Genomic DNA, 20,146 nt, shown 5'->3' with positions numbered 1-20,146 from the left:
TATAGAATGATATTTAATATTCCAATGTTAATAGATATTATGTATGTATTCAGAACAAATTATGCAGGCACGTAACATAACAGGCAAGATGGACATATATACACATGCATGTACAAAGAAAAAAATCAAAGATTGTTAAAATTAGTGGGCCCAAACTACAAAAATGTACACTACATGCAAAAATAAAGTCAATTGAAACGAAATTATAATCGGCAACCACTTAGAGTATTGGCTAATCAGCAAAAAATAATCAAACTATTGAAAATCAGAAACGATAACGTAACCTCCCAGCAGTCACTTCTGTAATCGATTGAAAATTACAATAAACGGTTCAATGTTGTTTTAGAATACGGAGTACCTCCACGAATTATACCTTTCGAAGTCTCAGTTAGTATATTTTGTCAAAATCAGTAGTATAGTTGATTATATATTTATGAGCCTCAGAAACTGGGGGGTGAGGTTCAAAAATTAAAAAAAAAACTCGAAGGCTAAGAGAGAGAGAGACATGACAGCAAGAAAAGTAGAAGAAAACGAAAGTACTACCCACTACACAGATGAGTGGTCGGATTTCAATATTTAACGACTCATAGCCAAAATCTTCATGTACGCCGAAAAGGGTGGTCTAATCAAATACATAGACTCAAACATATACTTCCCAGCCTACAACTAGTCCGTGTCCTGAATGAAATTTCCACAAAGACAATGGCTTTAAGGGAATTTCACTACTCGCTGTAATCCGGTTGAATTCTGGGAAGCCCCGGGATCTCCCGGAAAGCTAGGATGGATCATAATTTGGAAATTGCTAAAGAAAAAAACTCATCCAACCTTCTCAGAAACTAAGAAGTCAGAACAGTAATGAAACTATAGTAAGAGGGATAGCTAAGAAGTCCCTAACTTATGAGTTGCCAAAATAAAATAAAAAATAAAATTAATTTCGTACTGGTGATTTTCCCGCCAAAATCTCACCAGTGGCGTACTGTTCGCAAGGTTCGCTAAGCCTTGAAGGTGTCATTAATTTCTATAACTTTCTAGTTTTCAAAACTAAGAAAAGAAAATATAGACTCCAAGGGAAAAGGGATTCGACACCTCGGGTACGAGAACTTGAATAATTTTCAAGTTATTTCAGTAAAATTTTATTTCTGTTCGGTCTATTTACTCTGTGACCATTGTACAGAAACGATGTAACCGATGCGACGGAAAAAAAAATCATCAACAGTAAATGGATATGGAAAATGCCACTGATCAAATTATAAATCTTGGTGGTCTAACTTTTAGGTTTGTTTGTAATAATTCCGCGAATATCTGGGACTGATGTTTATATGATGTTGCTTTCCACTCTCAGATAGTAGGATATTGACTAAACTATAAAGTAGCATGATCACAAAGTAAACATAACTTCAACTTCCACATAATCATTCCACCAATCAGATCGAACAAACGTATGAGGTTAAGAGTCGAAGGGTAGGGTATCATTAACTGTATTCATATTATTAATACATACGTAACGAACACTGGGCTAATGCATTTTCACTTAGGTGTCTCCTCAACTTATTCATTTTTCATTATAATCATATATATTATTATTATATTACTACACTTATTCATATATTTACTTCATTTAATCAACCGACGCACTATATTATGGACACCTTATTCTTTATTTTTACCAGGCCACTCATACATTACATTACACAATATACAATAAAACTACTAAAATTCCTACTCTTAGACTCCCAACTGAGACATTTTTTCGAACTACGAACCTCTTCACTCGTTCCAGGTTATATTCACTTCGCTATTTTAAACAAAATTGTAAATACGTTTACTGAGAGTATAGATATTAAGGATTATTCTATTTCTGATTTGATAAGGTCAACAATGGCCTCTTCTGTAGTTATGGAAAAGCGAGTTTTATAATGAAAAGTTGACAGAAAGCAACAACATGTGAATTTATATTATTTAGTAAAATAGGTGTTCTTTATTCTTTTGGATATTTCATCAGATAACTGGAACCGAACGTTGCAATTTTTTATGACAGAAAGGGGGAAAGACTGTTCTCTACGAATATGTATTTATTTTGAATAGAAACTACATTCGATGCTTATAATTTCCAGCGGCGTAGCGTAAGGGAACGCCGGTACGCCCGGCATCCCCTGTTAATAAGAAAAAGTACGTATTTCATTATATATAAATTGTTTGCTTGTAATTATCACAATTATTTCCACTGCAATCTTCTGGCGCGCTCTCTCGACTTACTTTGACAAGAGGAACCTACGCATGCGCGTCGCTCAGATGCACATTTTCTGTCTTTCCTCCTGTCGTATGCTATTTTCCTCGGGCTTCCAGGCCTACTGCAAGAAACGGGGTTTTCGTCTGCTTTCTGTTGAATGCGCATGCGCAATACTTCCCTTCTCACTCCTCCTCATCCCTTGCAACCCAACATTTGCTTTAGATATACGCTGGCATATTCAAGTATTTCCAACTGTATATATTTTGAACTAAGCTATAGTTTCTGAACAAAACGTACGAGCCCTAATGTAAAGGATATAGAACAAAACGGAAATGGTTAGTTCAACGCATTTTTGAAGCATGCCGGTTATGTAAATAATAGTATTAAAATAGTTATGCCTTAATCGTAACTAAATGCATCGTAATTGTAATCTTCATCGTAAAGGAGCTCACAGACACAGGCATAAATTTAAAGCATTCTGTAGAATTACGGTCACCGATCTGGTAGGACAAGAGAGCCACCACTCCCCGTCACTCGCAAAGATTGTGCCAGGGCCCTTCAGTCACTGGCACAAATCTCGGGGACATAAGGGGAACATGTTCCCTACAATCTTGTCCCTCCCCAATAATCCGATTTGAGATTGTGATGATGATTTCTATCCGACTGCCACAAAGGAAACTGATGTCCTTTGACTTGTTTCATTTTTTAAAAAAGAATTGTATTCTTTAATATTTCATCGTCATTAATTATTAGTAGTCTATTTTCAACTATTTGTTTAATTCCTGTAACAATTCCTATAATGCTATTGTTGTAATCATAATTTTGCTCAGATAAGAGTATTGTTGCGCCAAATATAGGCCTGATTGATTTTCTTTCATAGTTTTGGGGAAGTCATTATTTGTATTGTTATAAAAGAAATGTCCTAAAATTTTAATGTGGATAATTGTGGATGCGTAAGTAGAAACATGTCAATTATTATTATGCATATATTCAAATTTCAGAATGTGCTCACGGCACTGAGTTGTAATAATGATATATACCACTATTTCATCTACATCATTTGGTATATAACGAGTACAACAGGTTTACCTCAGAAATCTGATTCATCTACTATAATATGAGTCTCTTCTCCCCTCCCCCCACAATAAGCCTTAAAATGTGCCCTCCTGCCGATGTTATAGACAACTCTCCTCCCCTAATCCTCCACAGCATTTTTTTCAACATCATAAATATTTTGAACATCGTTAAAAAAAGGAAAGGATTATGGGAACAGTCTTACCCATCCCACGAACGTTGAAGACAGATTTGCGCTCTTCACTTCGGTATCTGGATACAGAAACAGGCTCCCAGAGTTGGTTTAAGTGCTTTGTATTTACATCTTCAAATGATATATACAGGCCCATATTCACGAACGGGCGTCTGAGTTCCGGACCCAAGATGACAAATTTCTGGGCGATATATATATATATATATATATATATATATATATATATATATATTTTTTTTTTTTTTTTTTTTTTTGAAAGAACGAGATTGACGTGTGGTATGTGGAGAAAAAAGCCGCCCACGAGAAAGAAATGAAGGGAACGATACTGGAAACAATGTTCATACAAAAGTGGGGCCTAGTTTTCTCGTCACAACGGTAGTGGCAAGAAGGAGCTGAGACAATTGGTTATTAAATTCTAACGTAATCCACGCATTCGCTTCTCTATGCCCCACTAGACCTCCAATTAGGGGGCTTCCTCCTAAATTTTGTATAACCCTATATTTCCATTCGGAATAGCTATGTATTGCTACGTGCAGTAGTACTATATCGTACAAATGACTAACTTTTGCATCCCCATTTCGGAATATCACGCTACGCTACTGATAATTTCAAAATAAAGGGCCAAAACCTACCATTCTAATTCACTAAGTTGTGCGATGACGTCACACGAACCAGATGATTAGTTACGGTATTCTACCGCTATGGCGTTGTAAACATGAGCAAACAACTGAATATGTAAACATTGGCCTTGCGTTTAGATTAATAATACGGAACTATATATTTTAACTATATTCAATAAATTGAACTCATCGTAAGAACCAAAATACACTGTCCTTAGTTTCTCATCACACATTCATACCCACTTATTCATCATACATAATACTAATTATTACACACATTCAACTACTAAATTCATAACTTAACCAAAACATTAGTGACATGCACACTTCATATACTAATTTTTACTATCAACATTTTTTACCATTTGAGATTACTCTCAGGGTTGGCAAAAACCATGGTTTTTATTTAAAAAAAACAATAAAAAACGTTTTTTTTTTGTTTAAACCAGGTTTTTTGGTTTAAACCAGGTTTTTATGGTTTAAATGATTTGCTCCATATATTCATATCATATATGGACAGAAATAAGTTTGTTTCGCCTTAATGTTATTATGCAACAACCGGGTTATGCTGGAAGGGATCACATAAGCTTAAAGCGGAATAAAAACCGCTTCTCGAGTTACATCCGAGAGAAATTGTCCTCCATTTGAACTCAGAACCAGGACTAATTGGCCACAAATGCGATACGTCTGCCGACTCACTCACGAAGGAAATCTGATAAAAAAATACGTTGTACTGATCTTTACATGCTTCTTAATATAACTGTGAAGAGTCATTTCAGAAGGACAAAAAGATAAACAGTTGCACAAGTGAAACCATTACACAGAATTACATATGAACAATTTCAAAGTACTACGGAGTACAGAAGAACTAATTTAGTTCAAGTTAGTTAACAACGACTTTTATTGGTCCAAATTAAAGAAATACATCGACTTAATCTGCATATCAATAAGAAAAGTGAATAAAGATACGAATTATTTGAGTCCACTTTGGCTCAAACTCATTTATACATAAATAGATACCAAAGATACTTATTTCACTAAATGCCTCTCGTGGGGTCTGTATGACCCCCCACACACGCACACACACAAAAAGTACGGCATTTTCGATGTATTTTATCAATAGTAAACATTGAAACGAAACAATATTTAAAATTTTTCTTCGATTGCAATTACATAAGAATAATAACAACTACAAAAAAATCACAAAATAAACATTTATAAACTTGTAAAAAGAAAGTTGCTTTTGTAGTATAACCTTTTTGAATAATGATTGGGGAATTTAGGTCTGAATATAATACGAATAATATAGGGAGTGAAACGTGATAACCCACAAATGTGTGTTCATCAAGATTTTACAAACACTTACACTTTTACGAACATTTTTTTGTTTTTTGGTTTAAACCAGTTGGTTTTTTTGAAAAAACCAGCTGGTTTAAACCATGGTTTAAACCACCTTGGTTTAAACCAGCCAACCCTGATTACTCTGTAACAGCTCTATTGTACTGTAGGGAAAGAGAGGAAAGGTATATCCAGGTCAAAACCGATCTAGGAAAATCTGAAATTACATGTTTACAAATATTAAGTGCCTGAAGGGCAGGTAGTTTAGAATATGGGAGGGGCCCCTTTTTCCCCCTGAAGGGGGGAAAAAGGTCCTAACTACCACTGCTTATTAATTCATGACACTGGAGGGAATTTAAATTTGGGAAGAAAAATAGGTCCCTCCGAAACTGTTTTACACTTGCATATTCGTGGCTTTATGTGACATTTCGAAAACCTACTCTACTACACTTATACTGAATAATAATAAGGAAAAATTTACACTACCGATATAAACTGAAACTAATCTAGACAGGTAGTATATATTTCTTCCAAATAAATTTACTAATTATCGGAAATAAGGGGCTCAAATTATTCGTTCATATCATCCTCCCCGGTCTAGAGCAATATGGCGGAATCTACCAAAGGGGTCCTGTCACTAAATTTGAAGATTTCACTCCTGCACTATTTCTGCTGAAATGCTAGTCCATATTTGCGTCTATCTGATCCTTGTGGCTTTAGAAATTGATTAGTCTATATGTTACCTTACATATTCAACAGCAAACTCCCATCTCCTTACAAATTACTGCAGGGAAACGCACTTCTGATCACTGTAGGTGTTGAATGTAAAAAGCAGAATCAGTCCACCGAAAACAGACAAGGTGGAAGGTATCCTCCAATCAGAATAGGGTATTCAGGGCGGGTGGAATAAAAGCAAATGAAATTTGGACAAAACTAGTTACAACTAGATCTGAAATTAGAGATGGACTATTGAAGGGAGGTGGGGGGAAGTTTAGATACCTGGTAAAAATTGATATTGGTCTGAGATTCTAAAAAATGATACCCAATGAGAGACTATATTCGAGTATGACGTCAGAGCCGCAATTCTTTTGCTGATTTAAGTTGTATATTGAGAAGCGAAATATATATTATGAAATATAAAGTAACTTAGGTGTAAATGAAAAGATTATTTCCCAAAAGTAGCTTTCTGATGGGATAATTCGAGTTGACACGTTAATTTAGACACAAAAGAATATATACGCAAAAGAATTTCCCGAAAGATGAAATATAAAAAATTACACTAGGTACAGTCCTGAAAAAAAAAAATTACCAACTGTAGTGTTCTTTGAAATCCACAAATATATAGCGTCTAATTATTTTAAATAATAAGTTCAAATACCAAATTTGATGTCTCCAACCTTCAGAGATTCTGAGATATGGACATCATATTGCAATTAATGTCATCTATATGCCTCCCTCTTTTTCGTCAAATTTCCAAAAAATCTCCCTTAGGCATGTCTCACGCCGTATGACGTATGAATTTCTCGAATTTCAAGTTTCTAGGATTTGGCCTGAAAATTATTCCTTCGTAGTGTCTTACGTCATACGTCGTATGAACTACCTAAGTTTCAAGTTTCTTGTCTTAAGATATTTGGACTGAGAGTTGATCAGTCAGTCGGGACTTCTTATAGGTATATACACAGTACATATGAATATATATAAAAAAACTGAGTGTAAAATGTTTATGTTTAAAGATCAGTTTTCAAAACTTCATAATTCGAAGTTAAATTATAACACTTTTTTTTACCTGTCTACCAGGAAATATATCAAGTGACAAATTTTAATAAATTTGCTGCACTGTATTCAAACCGCAAGGAAAATTATATTAATTTTCCAGATAACAAACTTTTAACTTTATTACGTGCTCTGTGACACATTTTTTCCCTCTTCATTTTAAACAAAAAATTCGTTTTTCAGAGAATTCTGGGAGATTTTATCTTCCGTTAAATTACCTTTGTTTATTGTCTGTTTCTTGTTTATATTACCATGTTTCATTACTGAGATGTTGACGTGGAGAGTCTGTATAACAGAGGGAGTATTACATTCTTTTGTAATGGGATTAAATTTTCCTTTAACTTTCCTTTAAAGTGGAGCTACTGTTCATTTCCTATCTCTCTTACTCTCCAGAGATGGTTTAAATTTATTAGCACCACAATAGATTACCGTATATGCACAAAAAAATACACATTAGTATACAGGGTGTTCATGAACTCCGTGTCATAAGTTTAGGAGCCGATTAATTGTATTCAATGGAAGAAAAAATGTTCAAATAAACGCAGGTCGGAAGACGCCTCCTTTCGGAGTTATAAACAGCCGAAAATGTGAAACAACGTTTTTTAAAAAGCCTTGGCTGAAGAATTCCCCTTTTTCCTGGTTTGTTGAAATGAATTTATACGAGGATGACAGAAACATGACTTTTGATCAGCTTTTTCTTATTCTTTTTTCTATACACGAGGGCCATCCGGAAAGTGGTACCCGTTTGCGCCGCATGAAGCGCTGACGACTCGGGGAGCCGCTGGGCAAGGTCAGACCGCGTCAGTGGCTTGTCTGACTGCTCTGTGCGAGGTTGCGTGACGCTAGCAGTGCCTGTGTTGTGTCTGTGCTCGTTTATAATGATTAAACGAATTGAGAACCCCACCAGTTGTGAAGTGAGGGCCGTGATTAAATATCTAAATGCACGAAACGTTCGACCTTGTGAAATTCATCACCAATTAAAGGAGAGTTGTATGAAGACAATGTGATGGGCGAGTCGTCTGTTCGGCAGTGCTGTCGCAACTTCAACCTGGGGAGGGGGAGTACACACGACGAGGAGCGTTCAGGGAGCCGATCTGTCATTACAGACGAACTGCTGAGGTCAGTAGACAAATGCGTGAGTAACAATCCGCGCGTCACAATTGATGAACTCTGTAAACATTTTCCTAATGTGTCTCGAACAATTGTTCATGAAATTGTCAAAGACCATCTGCATTATTCAAAAATCTGTGCAAGGTGGGTCCCTCGCATGCTCACAGATGAGCACAAAACTGAGCAGCACTGACGTTTCTGGGGCGTTATTTTGATGAAGGAGACTCTTTCCTGAATCGCATCATTACAGGGGACGAAACATGGGTTTGTTATGCATCACCTGAGAGTAAACGACAGTCCATGGAGTGTCATCACGCTCATTCACCAACCAAACCAAAAAAATTAAAGATAGTTCCGTTCACCAGGAAACTCATGGCAACCATATTCTTTGACCGACGAGATGTACTGCTCATTAATTTTATGGCCCGTGGAGACACAATTACTGCTAATGCGTATAGTGAAATATTAAAGAAATTACGGCAAGCAATACAAAATCGACGGCGAGGTCTGTTGTCTACAGGCGTCATTCTCCTTCATGACAATGCCAGGCCCCATGCAGCTGCGAAAACACAACAACTCCTGCAGCAATTCAAGTGGGAAACCTTCGACCATCCACCGTATAGCCCGGACTTGGCCTCTTCGGATTTTCATCTCTTTACGAAGCTTAAAGACTTTCTGGCGGGAAAAAGATTTGACAGCGATGAAGAACTTAAACGAGGCGTGACTACGTATCTTAATACGCTGGCGGCGGAGGACTATGGCGCTGGAATACAAAAGCTCGTCACACGGTAGTATGACAATTGCCTCAATTTGCTTGGTGATTATGTGGAGTAGTGTAAAGTATGCTCTTTCCAATATAAATGTGTATATTTGTTAATATGTACTACTGTGTCTTTATTGCACAAACGGGTACTACTTTCCGGATGGCCCTCGTATTAAGTACCGTCAAACAGCCGTAGGCTTAGCTTAGTTTCACTTCACTTGAGTAAAATTGCATAAATTATCTGTTAAATCAAGTGACAGTTGTGAACTCAAAATGTCCTATGAACAAGTATCCTCAATTTTGTTTCTCTCGCTCTCAAACTTGATCCTAAACATTTTACTTATACAATTTTATAAATATACAGGGTGTCTCAAAAGTTCCCTGACATAGGGTAACTCTATTACTATCAGAGTTAGAACAAAATGTAAGAGGGGAATCATCCCCAAATATGATGTTTTCAATCTAAAGTGAAGGACTTTTTTTTTTAAATCGGACGAATAGTTTGGGCTGTACACTCTTTATGCACCCAATGTTAAATGAAAATGCAACGTTGCCATTTACTTGGACAACAACATAAGTAAATGAAGTTATTGTTTGAAATGAAGGGCAGGAACTTCGTCCATATACCAAACAAATTTCCGCTGCCATCCGCAGATATATTTCAAAAAAAAAAAAAAAAAAAAAACTACCTAGATACTATTTTGTAACACAATCCCAACCTATTGCACCTAATAAGTCAATTTCACCTTAAATGGCGCTTACTACTGTCTTCCTCCGAGCTGCTCATATGTTGACTAAAATGTCACTTATGTTTAGACAACATTTTAGTTAAACAAAAAGTAATTTTTAAGACTTAATTATACTTTAAGGATATATCTCTTGCCATAATGAAGTTGTTATAGTTTCTCTTCTGTAATTAGTATGATTCCGTACAACATTTTTAGGTTTACAAAGAAATTCGATTTCCTCCATTTTCTCAAAAACTACGCATCAGTTTTAACACTTACGCAAATCATTTAATTCAGCTCAATATGTTCTTGCAATTGGTATATGTCTTATCTGTGGAAATTTTTATTCCTGTTAAACACTAAATGTATTGTAGAAATATGCGAAAAGGAAAACATATCCTTTTACTGCAATATCATGGTTCTATAACTATAATATATCCCAATGTCAACGAATAAGTGACCTTATTTTTACTTTATTTGCACTCGTTGCTAAGACAGGCTACTAAAACATAAGAAATAATAATATGTACATGGTATGGCGATATAAATCAGCGTTTTCTCAGAACGTGTGTAGTTCACTTATTTGTTCAAGTACCTATTACATGCATATAAAGAAGGAAAGAAGGGAGGATAATTTTGTCTGACAACATTTGTGGATAATACAAGGCTGAGTTTGCGCTAACAACTTAGCTGTAATATCTATGTACTCGTATCATGAGTCTCCGTTTAGCATTTCATTATTACGGGTTCCACATAAAGGATTATTGAGGAGTAACACAAATGGAGTGTAAGTTTTTCATTGAAATTTTTGTTCAATATTATTTTCATGGAAGTTCATGGATAAAATATGAATATGTGTATGTGTGTGTGTGTGTGTGTGTATAGCCTACGGCACGTTGGATATGTGTTGGACGAATAGTAATACGTATAGAGGCTGATCAGATTCTATGGCAACAACTTTCAGGTTATAGTGGGTTTGTTAGTGCAACAAAACTACGCACACGTTCGTCAGTCTCTTAGTTGTTGTGTAGCAGAATGAAGATGATCCACCGAGCAATATTCGTCCAAAAAAAAAAAAAAAGTTTATCGAAGGATACGTTATGATTCTTCACCACTCAAATTTTATCATTTCTCATGATTTTGTGGTAGGATTGGCCACTGTTAGTATTATAATTAAAGTAACACTATTTCCGTATACATTTTGTTGGATCAAAAGATCTAATATATTTCAATCAAAAATTTTCTTGTAGGCCTTATATCTAGAGAACTACATATAGTGTAACCAAACCCAAACTATCAGTTAACTCAGTATAATGTGCTTATTCCGTTAAAAAAATACGAAAACTTGATTTAGAGACAGTTCTAAAACATCGTGGCCCCTGATTCAAAAACTAATTATTGGCCAAGATCGCAAGCTTTTGATACATTTTTAAAATTAAGCATTATGGACAACAGTCTCCTCCGCAGCCCACATCCCCAACGAAATCGCATTCAAAGAGGGCGTTACTGAAACTCACAATACCTCTGCTTAAGGAAATCGGAGATTCCATTACTACAGAATTTTATAGCGGAACAATCATGTGTGGCCCAATCAAGAGTGATAGTGAAATTCCATCACAAATTGAAGCAAGCTGTACCCAATGTCAGTATGCGTGCGTGAATTCAATGGCATATCGCGGTGCAAAAGAGCAAGACCAGAAGATCATATGAGCGTCAGGTAACTGGTAATGACTGGAATTTTTTTTTGTAGCAATAGACGAAGCATTTATCTATCTAGGTAGCTGTGGGAAAGTTCGAGTCATTTCCTGCAGAGATGTTCATGAAATAGAGTGATATAATATTGTTCGTCAATCCAAAGAAAGTTTCTCGAAAGTTTTAATTAAGGGTTGTTACTGGCTTCTACTACAAAGGAAATATCAAGATTCGGAAGGTTGAAGACATTGTTCAAATCAATGCTGTTTGTTACTAAGAAGAAGTACTATCCCCATTTTACACATACGAAATATATATGAATTCCAATCGAGGATATTCCTGTTAAAAGCCCATTTATTATAGTGCTGTTTAACTTTTCACATGGTGCTTTTCACCGTGTCGGGCTCGGACGGTAAATGGCTAATGGAAAGCCTACAAAAGGAAATGTGATTTTATACTCTGCTATGAAGACTGCTGCTGTGGAAACTGCAGTATCATGCAATGATTCATGCCGGTGGCTACGACATCGAGCATGATTGATAGTGACGGGATGGAATCTCATAGGTAATCAACAATTTTAATTTGTCCCGATGGAAACGAATCAGCCTTTGTGTATATATAGATTGGATAAAATATGTATGCATATAGCTCGACAACTTCGGAATGAATAATCAAATTAAAATAATGGTATTCAATTATACATTTTGTGAAGTCTTCTCTGAGATGAAGAGTAATGCAATAATAATATTAATAGAAATAGGGTTTATCATTGCGGTGCCTGGATCAGTTAATAACTCAAAGTCCTGCCTTTTGGGTAGGACATGTTCAGTGTAACTAAATCTTTAGGAGCTCATTTGAAGATGTTTCGTAGTTCGTGCAAGATGAACTCAAGGAGAACTCAATTTAGGACCATTTTATGTATTAGGGGCGGAAACGTAAACATTACGTAAATATGGTGAAAATCGACTGGAAGCCTTCGAAATGTGGGTGTGGAGAAGAATGGAAAGAATTAGTTGGGTCTAGCGGAAAACGAATGAGAGTGTTAGAAATGGTGGGTGAGAAAAGAACACTTTTAGATATTATTAGGAAGAGGAAGATAAACTGGTTGGGACATTGCCTAAGAAGAGATTGTATCATGAGGGACGTCCTAGAGGGTATGGTGGCGGGAAAGAGAGGGAGGAGGCGAAGGAGACTACAATTAATGGATTACATAAAAACAGAAAGATCATACGCGAAGACGAAGAAGTTAGCGGAGGACCGTGGAGCATGGAAATTTCTCAGCTGCGGCAAGTGACCTGCCAATAAAGGCAGAATACCTATGATGATGATGATTATTATGTAATAAGCTGCCTGCTTCCAAACCAGAACTATCAAGTTTTATAGCGGAGAAACTTCACATAGTTTCATAATACGTATCTATCCATTCTATTGGATATAGATTTACAAACAAAAAACCCTGATAATTTCTTTTTAATTTGAAACTTTCAAAAGAACATAATTTTTTAATAAAATAAACTTTAAAATGTCATTATATGAAAAAAAAATCTTTCAGATTAGCAACTTCTTGCTCATTTGGAAGTACTAAAATGCTACCTCAAGAATTATTTATTATAAAACTCTATTAACATAAAAATATAGTTAATTTTCCTAATAATTTGAACAAAATAAACTAGAAATTATATCTTAATTCAAACTGCTTTTCGTTCATTTATATAAAAATGAAAGTGACAATGTTTGTAATTTAATAACTCTTGAACCATCCGACCGATCTCGATCAAATTTTCAACATAGATAAGATTCGGACCTGGGGTGGTTTTTATTACTTCACTTTGACGATGCAACTTAGGGGAGGGAAGGGAGAGATTTATAAAAATGATCTAAAATGACTGATATTAATGTCGAATCCTTAAGTTTTGGAGTCCCTTAGTTGATTGGTGATAATTTTGGCCTTTTATGTCCAAAATGAAACTCATTCTCCCCGTGCAAAGAGTGAGCATTCTACTATATTCTTTTAAACGCAAGTATGAATACAACCTACTTTAAACTTCAATATTTGTTCAAAATCTTAAGTATCTTTTATTTTTGAATGCCATTCCTCTATGTATGTACTATACTAGGGCGACGAGATTTAGAAAATAAATAAAGGGATACGTAGTAAACTGGTATAATTTGCCAATCTAGCAAGGTATAGTTATTGTTTTAGAGGACAGCAGACTTTTAAATAAACCAGACTTTTATTTATTCAACTTTATTCCATTTTAATTTTTTACATTATCTTTTAACACTAGATTAGAACCATTTGTAAAATAAATGCAAAACTATTTTACAATATTTTGAAATCATTCCAAACGAAAACTCAACTCACTCAATTGAACTATGGAGTTTAAGAGTACAAAAAAAAATTGCTATGAAGCAAAATTCGAGCTCATTCTATGTTACGCTAGCTTTCTCTCGGGACACGAGATGACCCTCTCAGGAAGGGACAATTTTGTTTAAAAAATAGGATGTCTTTTCACTCTATACTATATGTTACGTGCAATATAAACAGTATTAAATTGTAGGCATTACTTTCTTCCTAAATTTTAAACATTTGCCTTTAACTTGGAAAACTCTTTGGAGTTAAAAGTGTGTCTTATGAAGATTAATTAAGATATGTATGTATAATACAATTATACTTGTAAATAAACATAACAATTTCTTTTAACTGACACCAGTAGCGTAGCGTGATATTCCGAAAGGGGGATGCCAAAATTAGTCATTTGTACGATATAGTACTACTGCAAGTAGCAATACATAGCTATTCCGAATGGAAATATAGGGTTATACAAAATTTAGGAGGAAACCCCCTAATTGGAGGTCTAGTGGGGCATAGAGAAGCGAATGCGTGGATTACGTTAGAATTTAATAACCAATTGTCTCAGCTCCTTCTTGCCACTACCGTTGTGACGAGAAAACTAGGCCCCACTTTTGTATGAACATTGTTTCCAGTATCGTTCCCTTCATTTCTTTCTCGTGGGCGGCCTTTTTCTCCACATACCACACGTCAATCTTGTTCTTTCAATATATATATATATATATATATATATATATATATATATATCGCCCAGAAATTTGTCATCTTGGGTCCGGTACTCAGACGCCCGTTCGTGAATATGGGCCTGAGTGTATATATCATTTGAAGATGTAAATACAAAGCACTTAAACCACTCTGGGGGCCTGTTTCTGTATCCAGATACTGAAGTCAAGAGCGCAAATCTGTCTTCAACGTTCGTGGGATGGGTAACACTGTTCCCATAATCCTTTCCTTTTTTTTAACGATGTTCAAAATATTTATGAAGTTGAAAAAAATGCTGTGGAGGATTAGGGGAGCAGAATTGTCTATAACATCGGCAGGAGGGCACATTTTAAGGCTTATTGTGGGGGGAGGGGAGAAGAGACTCATATTACAGTAGATGAATCAGATTTCTAAGGTAAACCTGTTGTACTCGTATATTATATACCAAATGATGTAGATGAAATAGTGGTATATATCATTATTACAACTCAGTGCCGTGAGCACATTCTGAAATTTGAATATATGCATAATAATAATTGACATGTTTCTACTTACGCATCCACAATGATCCACATTAAAATTTTAGAACATTTGTTTTATAACAATACAAATAATGACTTCCCCAAAACTATGAAAGAAAATCAATCAGGCCTATATTTGGCGCAACAATACTCTTATCTGAGCAAAATTATGATTACCACAATAACATTATAGGAATTGTTACAGGAATTAAACAAATAATCGAAAATAGACTACTAATAATTAATGACAATGAAATATTAAAGAATGCAATTCTTTTTTAAAAATGAAACAAGTCAAAGGACATCAGTTTCCTTTGCGGCAGTCGGATAGAAATCATCATCATCACAATCTCAAATCGGATTATTGGGGGGGGGACAAGATTGTAGGGAACATGTTCCCCTTATGTCCCCGAGATTTGTGCCAGTGACTGAAGGGCCCTGGCACAATCTTTGCGAGTGACGGGGAGTGGTGGCTCTCTTGTCCTACCAGATCGGTGACCGTAATTCTACAGAATGCGTTAAATTTATGCCTGTGTCTGTGAGCTCCTTTACGACGAAGATTACAATGACGATTCATTTAGATACGATTAAGGCATAACTATTTTAATACTATTATTTACATAACCGGCATGCTTCAAAAATGTGTTGAACTAACCATTTCCGTTTTGTTCTATTTCCTGTATATTAGGGTTCGTACGTTCTGTTCAGAAACTATAGCTTAGTTCAAAATATATACAGTTGGAAATACTTGAATATGCCAGCGTATATCTAAAGCAAATGTTGGGTTGCAAGGGATGAGGAGGAGTGAGAAGGGAAGTATTGCGCATGCGCATTCAACAGAAAGCAGACGAAAACCCCGATGCTTTCAGTAGGCCTGGAAGCCCGAGGAAAATAGCATACGACAGGAGGAAAGACAGAAAATGTGCATCTGAGCGACGCGCACGCGTAGGTTCCTCTTGTCAAAGTAAGTCGAGAGAGCGCGCCAGAAGATTGCAGTGGAAATAATTGTGATAATTACAAGCAAACAATTTATATATAATGAAATACGTACTTTTTCTTATTAACAGGGGATGCCGGGCGTACCGGCGTTCCCTTACGCTACGCCGCTGACTGACACAGAGTTAGACTATTACAAAATAACTTGTTTCACCGATCAGATATAAGCATGATGCTATTATTTGAAACATCAATCTCTCAACATAAACTTCCGTTTAACTATATGGGCGGTATTCAGAAAGAATTCGTTAATCAAGCATTAGTAGCGCGGGTAGTTAGTGTCGTATTAGCTCTGTACTAAAAAAGGTATCGCTTTTGATATTCAGAGTCTGCTTGGAGTTCACTAATAAGTATGAATAACTAATATAACACCAATACCTAGAGAAAGAAAAATTAATGTGGCAACTACGGAAATCTAGATGTACGCATGCGCAGACTGTAAGAATGAAAATTTATGAAGTGTGAAATTCGGAATGTTTTCTTTGTGGTTTGACATCACAACAACTTATAAATACAGTAGTTACGAAATCGAATTATAATCAACGTATTCACTTCTGTTGGATGTATTTACCGAGGAATAAGTAGAAGTCAATTAATATTAGCGACAATAGAAGGATTTGTAATTATAAGGGAAGATAATTTTTTCAAGCCAACTATCGAACGATAGTTGTATGTATCCTTCAGAAAACTGGAAATTTTCCATTCATGCCTCCTGTTCCTTTAAGAAACAGTTCTGCTATTGTAGAAGACTTAGCTTAACAGCTGCTTTATAGTTAACTCACCCGATGAGATGAAAGGAATGGACAGTCTTAAATAGTAATTACAAGGCTAAGAGGAATCGTACACAAATAGCTATTTTAGGGCAAAGTTTCACATTTTAAGATAAACTAAACCTCATGTACGTACTTCAATCGCTACTGCGTTGTCGGGTAGAAAATAAGGTAAACCACCGTTGTACCTATGTTCCAAGTGCTAAACAACCACGAATAAGTAAGTATAACACTTACAATACTATTAATACTATTAACTACTATTAATACTAGTTTACAATACTATTAACAAATAACTCAATCACAGATGAGACATATAGGAATCGATAGATCATCTTGAGCTGAACAAAATGATATGGGTAACTTAAATCCTCATGCGTAGTCTTCGAGAAAATCGAAAAATGGAATGTTTTGTAAACCTGATGTTGTACAATAAAGATACTATATACTAAAATGAAACTTCTAGCAACGTATCGTATCTCTACTAAACTTTTATTGACATTAGCAAGATGACAGTAATCAAGATGGCTAACAGAATATATCCCACAATTATGTTTAACTCTTAAACTTGAATTTTTGCAGTCCAAAACTATGTTTAACTCTTAAACTTGAATTTTTGTAGCCCAAAACTATGTTCAACTCTTTGACTTGAATTTTTGTTGTCTAAAATTGTTTAACTCTTAAATTCCAATTTTTGTAGGCCAAAACTATGTTTAACTATTAAACTTGAATTTTTGTAGCCCAAAATTATGTTTAACTCTTAAACTTCAATTTTTGTATAATTATATGCCTAATATCAGGCACGGACGCAGGATTTATATCGGAAATTGTTCGAAGGTTTTCAGGGCGATTCAAATTCAATATGAGAATAAATTATATTAAAATGGTAAAAGTGACTCTAAAATTAGACTAAATTTATAGAAAAGTTGGGATTTTGTGCCGAACAGGGGACACCCGGAATCTGAGGACCCATCTTCTGTGTACGACCTACCTAATATTGTTCAAACAAAATAGATCACATTAAAGTGAACAAAATGACAACTTGAAGGTTCATTCTCATATGTAGTTTACGAGAAAATAAAGAAAACTAATATTATGGCGTTTAAAAATATATCGTTTTTTGTAAATAATAAATTGAAGATTCTTATTCTGTTGGAACAAATTGAATATTTATTTATTTATTAACTGTACATGTTTAAAATAGTACCTATTAATTAGAATATTTCACTTATTTTTGAGTGCCTTCTTCTGACGATGATATATGTACATACTCCTAACAGTTATGGGCATTTTTTTTAAAAAAAAAAGGAAGCAAAATAATTGCAAAGTATTTTGCTAAAAAGGAAGCAAAATAATTATTTTTTTTTTAAAGATTACTTTCTATGATTTGAATAACAACTTTGTAATTTGTTTTTCTGCATTATTTGTTCTCCCAACAGGGCTCAGCAAGTTCGCCAAACTTGCAAGGTCAGTGACTCGGAGCAGGTCCGTTCTTGTATCCCAGTTCTCTTCTCATCTGCCAAATCTCAAGGACACCTCCAAACAGTCCAACCTCGCCCATGTAAGTATACTCTTTATATTTTCAACATTAACAATGTCAGTAAATTATTGTGTAAATACAAAAAAAAAAAAAAAAAAAAAAAAAAAAGGTAAAATTAGATTGACTTTAAAATTACAACATAATGCCTAAAGTTCATAATATATATATATACATGCTCAACTCAGTTTACCAAATATATAGAGTAATTGGGGGGCAAGTGAACATAATAAGCATGAAAGTGAAAACATCTTACACAGAAGTGGTAGCACAGCTCATTGACGATTATATATGAATAGGACAGACCTTCTGCATTCTCAAAATAAAGTATGGTTCATATTGTGTCTGAAGTAACGTGCACAGGAACAAATAAATCATACAAGGCAAATTATTCACTTCACCCCACACGTGTGGGTGAAGTGAACATACATATGGGGTGAAGTGGTGAGAAGAAGTGTCCTTGACATAATGTAAATAAGAAGATATAAACTGCTAAATAATGAGTATACAGCTAACGAAGAACACTTAAATAATGTACAGGTAATAAACTATTGTTGTTTAAGAAGCAAATAGACATACCAGCCCGAGATCGTGTCCAAAGTACCGTTTCGGGAGGATTGAGTTGTTTGACCTTACAAGAAAGAGCACAATATTTGAGTTCCCAAAGGTCTTGAACCCTATGAAAGACTGTGGTTTGCCATATTGTATACATAGAGTGATTAATGATACATGGAATGATTAACAGAACTATTCACATCGCCCCAAAATATGTTAGTCACTTCACCCCACCTCGTCGTCTTTTTTTCAAAACATGTTCTGTATCTTTATGTTCGCAATATATTGAGATATATCTATATATACATTCGTACCTAATAATCGCCTCATGCTACGTATTGTGGAAGTATCGCGTATAACACGATTACTTCAGGTAAGAATTGCCCTAGTGTCTTACATTAGTGCTCTCAACGGGTCGGGTCGGGTCGGGTCGGGTTGAAGACCGACCCCACCCTACCCGTGACCCGAATTGACTGACCCGACCCGACCCGACTGACCCGAACCGTGATCCGACCTCATTGACCTGACCCGACAACCCGAACCGAGCTGACCCGATTGACCCGACCCGAATAACCCGACCCGAGCTGACCCGACCCGAGTAGCCTGATCGACAACCCGACCCGACCCGACCCGATCCGAGTCGGTCAACCTGATCCGTTTGAGAGCACTATGGTCACTGGGTGAACGCCAAAATGCACTCCCATTGGGAATTAAACCCCGACCACGTGTACCGAAGTCTTACACGTTAACCACTAGCTAGATCAAGCGGGGGATTTGTATATGCATCTTAATGAATATTTGGCATTTTTGAGGTTTGGTTATTTCTTTTTATAACTGATACTAATGTCCGACGCACAGTGGGGCCAAGGCGGACAAAATGGAATGTCATGAAAGTGACAATTTGAGCGATAATCTATACGTTTTCTATAGTAAATGAAGCGAGGAATCCGATTGTGATAATGATTTTGCAATTACTTTTGCAATTAGTAAATTGTATTTAAAACTCAACAATGTTGAAGTTGCTGAGTTCACGTAGGTTTATTGAGAGGTAAAATACAGTTTTGCTTTATGGGGAAAAAATAGCTGCCCTAACATGACTGATGTGAATGCAGGCAAGCATGCGACAAACAATTGGTTCGCCAAAAAAAGTTACATAGAAGGGGTAATTTGAGCATAATAGTGAATTTTATT

The 20,146-nt window shown here is 35.6% G+C and overlaps 1 protein-coding gene across 1 annotated transcript in view; it reads left to right on the top strand.

The window, feature by feature from the left end:
- Window positions 1-20,146, top strand: part of eag (potassium voltage-gated channel protein ether a go-go) — a 750,678-nt gene that overhangs the window by 656,290 nt on the left and 74,242 nt on the right. Inside the window, exon 7 of the mRNA XM_081725716.1 lies at window positions 18,303-18,424. Coding sequence (XP_081581842.1) covers window positions 18,303-18,424 — 122 coding nt within the window. The remainder of the gene's footprint in view (window positions 1-18,302; window positions 18,425-20,146) is intronic.

The sequence above is a fragment of the Thermobia domestica genome, chromosome 9, assembly GCF_964235325.1.
Source record: "Thermobia domestica chromosome 9, izTheDome1.hap1.1, whole genome shotgun sequence".
NCBI classification, from domain to species: Eukaryota; Metazoa; Arthropoda; class Insecta; order Zygentoma; family Lepismatidae; genus Thermobia; species Thermobia domestica.
This window is presented reverse-complemented; position numbering and strand designations above follow the sequence as displayed.